Source organism: Prosopis cineraria, unplaced genomic scaffold (assembly GCF_029017545.1).
Source record: "Prosopis cineraria cultivar Desert tree isolate PC_DT_omini unplaced genomic scaffold, ASM2901754v1 PC10, whole genome shotgun sequence".
NCBI lineage: Eukaryota > Viridiplantae > Streptophyta > Magnoliopsida > Fabales > Fabaceae > Prosopis > Prosopis cineraria.
In genome coordinates this window covers 32,082,749-32,089,873 of record NW_026555341.1, presented here as the reverse complement: position 1 = coordinate 32,089,873, position 7,125 = coordinate 32,082,749, and the positions used below count along the sequence as shown (strand labels likewise).

Here is a 7,125-nt window from a genome sequence, read left to right as displayed (position 1 = left end):
TAAAAGTATATTTCATAAATAAAATAAAAATGTTCAAGTAGTTTCCTCAAATTTAATCAAAATTATCAACTACAAATACTCCATAATTTTAATATAAATAACTTCAATTCATATATTTTCTATAATATTTATTATTAAAAAAATATTTAAAATTTATTCTCAAATATATATAAATTAATTATTAAAAAAAATACCTTCAAAGTGTAGTCTTCACGCAGCAGCGACGTCGATTCCTCTGCTGTACAGCAGCGACGCACAGCGGCAACGGAGGTCTTCACGGCGTCCCTTCCTCCGGTGTACAGCAGCAGCACAGATCTGCAACAGCAATACAGATCTGAAACAGAGATGCAAATCGGAACAGCAAACAGCAGACAGCAAACAGCAAACAGCAGAATAGATGGATGGTGATCTGCAACAGCAATACAGATCTGGAACAGAGATGCAGATCTGGAACAGCAGAGCAGATGGAGGCGTAGCAACGGCGACGCAGAGACCAGACAGCGACGGCGCACAGATGACGCAGAGACCAGACAGGACGCGACACAGACGGATGGCGACGGCGACGCAGGGGAGGACGGTGACGGCGGCGACGACGGCGACGCAGGGGAGGACGGCGACAGCGACGACAATGCGGCACAGAAACAAAGAGAGAGGCGCGACACAGAGAAGGAATGAGAGGCAACAAAAGAGAGAGAGGTATAAAAGAAACTAAATGGAGAAAAGAAAACTGATGGATGTATATAAGAGTGGGAAGACTCTTCGGAGCGCTCTTCATCGAGCGCTTGTTCGGAGCGCTCTTCGTAGAGCACTCCGGAAGGTTTTCTTGGCTCTTCAGCGAGCGCTCCCGAAGAGCTATCTTCCGGAGCGCTTAAGTACGAGCGCTCCCGAAGGTATTTTTAAATTTTTTATCATATTATATATATATATTAATTAGGTGCGTTATCTTATTGTGAAGCCTGACATACAAGAGCGCTTATTTAGAAAAGCGCTCGGTAAATTCCGCATTCACATTTTGGGGCGCTTTTTAAATAAGCGCTCCTAAATACCCGCTCCTAAAGATATATTCTGTAGTAGTGAATGAGAGCTTTATGATGGATAATTTTTTTCTTCTCTTCAACATAACAGCCAGCACTATTCATAAATAGACAACTCTTGTGTTTTTATTTATGTTTTGATTGAAGCATTCTATTGCAGGCAGTAAGCTCAGGTTTTTTTGTACGCAAATGGAAGTGATCACCCTCCTACTTCTATAGACCTAGACAAGTCATTATTGAAAGATTTGCTATTCAATCAAAGTCCATCTAAAGCAAGTCATACTATTGAAATAAAATATCTCCTGTTTTTCTTCACTATATTGATTTTGATAAGAATAAATATAATGGAACGAGTAGAAAGAGAGGTAGAATTACAGAAATGGGGAAGATTAGAAAGATTAGATGATAAGATGCTACGTGAATGTGATAAGTCTATATGATTAGAAAGATTAACAATTGCTAGCGTACTTATCACAGTAGCCTATATGGATTGTAGGAGGATCACAGGGTTACTCTTAATGTTTATGATCTAAGTCAAGGACTTGCTTGACAGCTTTCATCAACATTTTTGGGGAAATCCATTGAGCTTGTTTGGTGAGTTCTTTGCTATGTTGGTCCAGAATTGATTGCCATAACAGACTTAGATGGCTTTGTGTTTTGCTAGCTTGAAAAATGATTTCATATGTGATAGTCGACATATGTTCTGATGAAAAAGATCTCTTGATGATGATGCCTGTGGGGTTGCTCGTCAATGCTGTGGATGTGTAATACTACTCGGACTTGACAATCTATTTAATAATAGAATGATGTCATTCTTGGAAGCATGCTGCTTGTTTTTTTGGCTTTTGTCCTGTTATTTTTTTTCCTTTGTTAAGAAATGTGGTTGGCCTTGGTGCTGCTGAGTATGTAAAATGTGAATGCGATAGCTTTATGCTATTTTTGTGATAGCTTGTTCAGGTACTAGAAAGATGGAATGACCCGGGAATTTGAGTAAAAATAAAATTTATAATAAGATGTTTTAAGAATATTAAAATTATTATTATTATTATTTTTAAAATGGAATTAATCAAAATTATTTGTGGCATAATGGTAACCTTGCTTGCTGGGCAATCTTAAGTTTTGGAGTTTGAATTTTATTGGGCAAAAATTTTGGTTTTACTTTGTTTTAAATTATAGACAAATTTCGTGCCCTTTTTTGTAATTTTCTTGTGCCATGTCCTGTAATTCACCCCAATCTTTCATTAGATCAAATCTCTGTCTCTTCTCCTTTGCCATCCGAACTCGAGAAACCATATCAGAGGCGAGAGAGAAAAATCTAGAAAGAGAACCACCGCCTCTGCTCTTCTCAAATTCCAGCGAGTCCACTGGCGTTCTTCATCTTTCCTCTTCAGTCTTTAACGTTGCCGGCTAGGTGTGTTATAGAGTGCTGTCTGCCGATGCTGCCATGAGTTTCCTCTTTCCCTGTGCTGCACCGTTTTCCCTTCGCTCTCGTTGTGCGGTGTCAACCTTCCTCCTTATTCAGCTGACAGCCATCGGTGATTGTGTCAGAGTCATGTTCGTGCGACCTCCTCCTTCCTCCTCTGTCCGAGCAGCGGCCTCGATGCGTTGGAAATCTTCCTCCCCTGTTCTGTCTGCAGCTGAAGCATCCTTCAGCAATCTCTCCCTCAGCCGCAACTTCCTTTTCGGTCCTTATTCTTTGTTCTGTGTCAACGGTGGTCTTTGGGTGTGTGTTCGTTGCTGTAGGAGGTTCGAACTGTGGTCGTCTCTTCCCCTGCACCACCATCGCTCTTCCTCTGCCTCTGTCATTGGGACTTTCATCATCACTTTCTCTTGTTTCAAGTACGTCCGACTCTCTTCCTTCCTCTGGTTTGATCGCCGCGAGTGTGTGTTTTAAATAGCTGAGATTGTGATTTATTCTTTCCTCTCTCTTTGATGGAATATTAATAATTTATGTATTTATAGTAGAGAATTTTTGAAAAATGGAATTGAAGAGGAAGAACGTAGATATTAGTTTAAGATTGATTGCTTGTAAGATGTTTGATGAAATGTAGGAGAATTTTGATTTCTCACACACACACAAGGTAACCTTGTTAGTCTCACAAGAAGCATGATTGGGCTTGGGTATCATTAATTTGTTAATCTAAATTGAGTTTTGTGAAGGATTTTATCTAGAGATTTAATGAAATTTTATATGAATTCTAGATTGTTGAGTTATATAACTTATAATTTATAAGATTTATTATCATTTTAAAAGTTATATTTGGATAATTTAAATTTGTTGGGTAAGAGAAATAAAATTTATAAATTTTTATTGAATAGTTTGGAATGTTATACAGTAGGTGTTTAAGAAATAGTTTAAGGAGAGATTATATTTTAGTGGACTATTTAATTATGGTTAAATTTTACGGAGAAACCTTTATGTGTGAATTGTATTCCAAAAATTTCAAAGTTATTATAGCTAATTTTGGTTGATTGGGTTCTATTAGAAAGAGATTTTGTTGGTTAAAAAAATAATAAAAAAAAATGCATTAAGATACTATTATATATTCTAGGGGGTTTGGAAGAAGGAAAGCTTTTTTGAAATGATAAGAAGTGAGTTTTCAACCTTGAAGGTACTACATATAAGTGAATAGTATCCTAATAACTCGTTAGCAAATTTATTTTCATAAAACCATTGGTTTAGTATTCACGTGCCCTCTCTTTTATTTACATAACTATTTTTATTCTGCAAGAACAAATAATAGAATGTTTTAATTTATTTACTTATGTATTTATTTATTTATTTTGGTTCATAATCATAATTTTCTTTTCAATTGCCATACATGAAAATGTTTTTATTATACTATGTTTTATAGAACATGTTGGATTTATCTTTCAATTGAACATTTAAAAATATATGTTATAATGGGAATGTTGAATTTATGCTTAAAGAATGGATTAACTATCATGATTCATGCATAAGATATATACATATGAATTCATTTATGCTGAACATGATGAGGAATGTTGAAAAGAGATAGTATATATTGATTTTATCGACCCATGCACGTTTGATTTAAAATATGAGATTGAATCAGAACGCTGGTTGCTAACGGTAGTACTGTTAGCCCTTGGCAAGCCATGGTATACCTAGCTAGCAGGGTACTTTGGAGGTGCTAGCCCCGTGCAACAGCCAACACATGTGAAATGGAGGGATGGTTATTCGTGAGCATTGTACTCACACTTACTTTCATGAGCCTTGTGCCTATGTTTGTTTCATGGCTTCTAGCCGTACTTGATCATTTCATGGCTTTAAGCTGTGCTTGGTTACTTATTCTCATAGATTCTATGTCCATGTTTGTATGTTATTTACCCTCATGAACTGTATATCCATGCTTGTCAATCATTCTGATAAAGTCTCGCTGAAATGAGAATTTTTATAAACTTATTGATTTTGTCGATTAAATAATTTGATATTTGATTGCATATGATTTTATAAGCTAGAACTATTCAACTTAGTTGTAAAACAAGGGTTATAACTTGAAAATTTCTTTATTATTTTTAATTTACTATGTAACTAATTGGTTTATGTATTTATATAAAACTATTTATCATACGCAACATGGTTTCATTATAATAATGGTTACTGCTTTGGGACTCATAATCTTTTTATAAATATTCCTGTTCTTTACTTTACTGAAATCTAAATTGAGATGTTATTCACTAAAAATTTATTTTGGTCTTAGATTCATTAGTCAATGCTGAACCTCTTGCTAACCTTTGAGGGGATTGTAGCTGTGCTAGGAGGAAATTTGTTAAACATTCTCTCCTTTTTTATGCAAATAAAAAACTTCTATATTTTATCTCTAAAAATGTACAGTTATGTGCTCCACATATTCTATAGTTAGGATCTTTAATTTGGTTATATATTTTGTTTGCTGGTTGGAAGGAGCTAAACTCCTGATTGTTATTATATTTCGTTTAAATATTGTGTTGTGGAGTTTTCAAGAGGCCTTACTTGTGGAGGAGATTCTACCAAAATTTCTACAAAAATAATGAAGCTTGTATTAATATGAAAACTTTTAAGGATGTTACAATTTCAATGTGAATATAATTACATTTTAAATATAGGAATTTCTTGATTTTAGGCTTAAGGGATATGTAATATAGTTCATATCCCTTATCGGTCACCCTCTGTTTTCAGAGCGTGACAATAGAAGTGGTAGACACGGTGTACCTAAATTTGATTGAGTTTTCTTAGGAAAACTTGTTTTTTTTAAGGTTTTGATGTTTAAAATCTAAAAATTATTGAAAATAAAAATAATAAGAATTCATCTGATTAAGACTAGCTTATATGATAAGAATGAAGTGAGATGTGGATAGTAATTTTACTATCTAGCTATGTGTTTAAATTAATGAGAAATTTGTGCACCGATTGAATTCCTGTTCTTTATGTAGATTATCTTCTTGTTTTTTTTTTAACTCAGCAGCAACAAATTCTTCATGATATGTTAACTGATTGTCTAGCTTTCTATATACTATCTAGCTATGCCAAGAGGGAGAGGCCGAAGAAGAATATAACGGGGTAGGGGGAGTGGCATTAGTGACAAAGTTGAAACAAATTCCACCACATTACAAAATGAAGATCCTTTAAAAGTTGTCGACTCAAACACTAGATGTGTTCTATACCTACGCATATCTAGAAATGGGGATTTGTATGTTGATGTTGATTTAAAAGTTTTGTAAGTTTTTTTTCTTTTAATTTAAACACATTTGTCTTTACATGTTGGTTCACCTCACATTGTGCAATTCGTGATATTACTAAAATAATCAAAAAATCATTTGTTGGCTCATGGCCTACTTGGACTTCAATCCCGTCTCACATTAGAGACAAATGGTTTGAATAATTAAATGTATGTTATGATATATTTTTGTTGTTCTTAAATTTGTAGATTCAATGATTGGAAAAATTTGGAAAGCTTTGGTTTTGTTAATTTGATTGTTATTATAGAGATTATATCATTAGAAAGAAAATGACAAATATATAATTAGAGGCACCTTTAAAGTGGTGGGCTTTAGAAGACTTTATGACACATTATGTAAATTGAAAGAAAAGCTTAAAGATAAAGAAGATTATATTCCCAATTAGATTAGTGCAAACCATTGGAATGAACTTAAATAACACCGGAACACTACAAAGTTCAAACAAATTGCAACCATTCATTCAAGGAATAGATTGGTGAATCCTTCTTTGCATACAGGAGGATCATGTCCTACCTATGAACATGCTTATAAATTGGTAAGGTTTGAGTCATTAAGTTGTAAAACTCTCATATTGTACCATTAATGTTTTGATTTTAAAATTATATTAATGATTATTATTTTTGTAGGAGGAAGAGAAAGGGAAGAGACCTATGCTATTTAAAGTGTACAAGGCATTATACAAGAGAAAACAAGATGATCAATGGGTTGATGACAAATTCAAAAATGCATATGTAAGTTTAATGTTAAAAATGATAATTAATTTACTTCTTCATTTATATCTACTCACTAATTAATTGAAATTTGAATTTTGCTAAATCAAGTATAAATATAACATTCAAATCCATCTATTTGGATAGCTAATTAGACAAGATGAGCAACAGAAAGATTTTCAGAATGTTGCAATGTTTGAAAATGAAGGTGGAGGCCAAGATGTAAATGTTGATGATGGTGAGTTTTGTAAGATTTGAGGCTTTTAGATGTCTTGACCTAGCTAGTTAGGGAGCTTTATTAATATAGTTGTAAACTACTTTGTCGTACTGCAAATATATCTTGTGTAATTTTTCATTGTATAACTAGATTGTTTGTAAATTGCTGGACTGATTGTATATTGTTAGATCTGTTGTTCTAGTAAAAAATTTTGGTGTATAATATTTTATAAAATTTATTTAAAAAAACACATTAGGTGGCGTTTCTTCCTCAAAGAAAAGCTACCTATCTTAATTTTTACTAAAATCCATAGAGGTGGCATTTCTTTATGGAAGAAACGCCACCTCTCTAAAGTAACATAAGTGGCGTTTTTCTGTTCTAAAAATGCCACCTATGTTATTTAAATTTAAAAAAAATATGA

At 33.6% G+C, this 7,125-nt stretch overlaps 1 protein-coding gene across 4 annotated transcripts; it reads left to right on the top strand.

Annotated features, from left to right (window-relative positions):
• Positions 1-2,328: 2,328 nt before the first annotated feature.
• Positions 2,329-6,796, top strand: LOC129321364 (uncharacterized). 4 transcript variants are annotated; one of them, XM_054967098.1, is made up of 3 exons: positions 2,329-2,873; positions 6,404-6,508; positions 6,635-6,796. In XM_054967098.1, the coding sequence occupies exons 1-3, from the start codon at positions 2,479-2,481 to the stop codon at positions 6,636-6,638; spliced, it is 504 nt and encodes a 167-aa protein (XP_054823073.1). In that variant the 5' UTR covers positions 2,329-2,478; the 3' UTR covers positions 6,639-6,796. The 4 variants fall into 4 exon arrangements, 3 of the variants coding, with proteins under 3 accessions (XP_054823073.1, XP_054823075.1, XP_054823074.1); XM_054967100.1 differs by lacking the exons at positions 6,404-6,508; positions 6,635-6,796 and adding an exon at positions 5,560-6,087; XM_054967099.1 differs by lacking the exons at positions 6,404-6,508; positions 6,635-6,796 and adding an exon at positions 4,142-4,455.
• The last annotated feature ends 329 nt before the right edge of the window (positions 6,797-7,125 follow it).

Bases quoted from the DNA above. Each gene is read 5' to 3' on its own strand.
- LOC129321364 (XM_054967098.1), top strand. From the start codon at position 2,479: ATGAGTTTCCTCTTTCCCTGTGCTGCACCGTTTTCCCTTCGCTCTCGT. The intron at 2,874-6,403 runs GTACGTCCGACT...TTATTTTTGTAG, and splicing joins ATCACTTTCTCTTGTTTCAA to GAGGAAGAGAAAGGGAAGAG.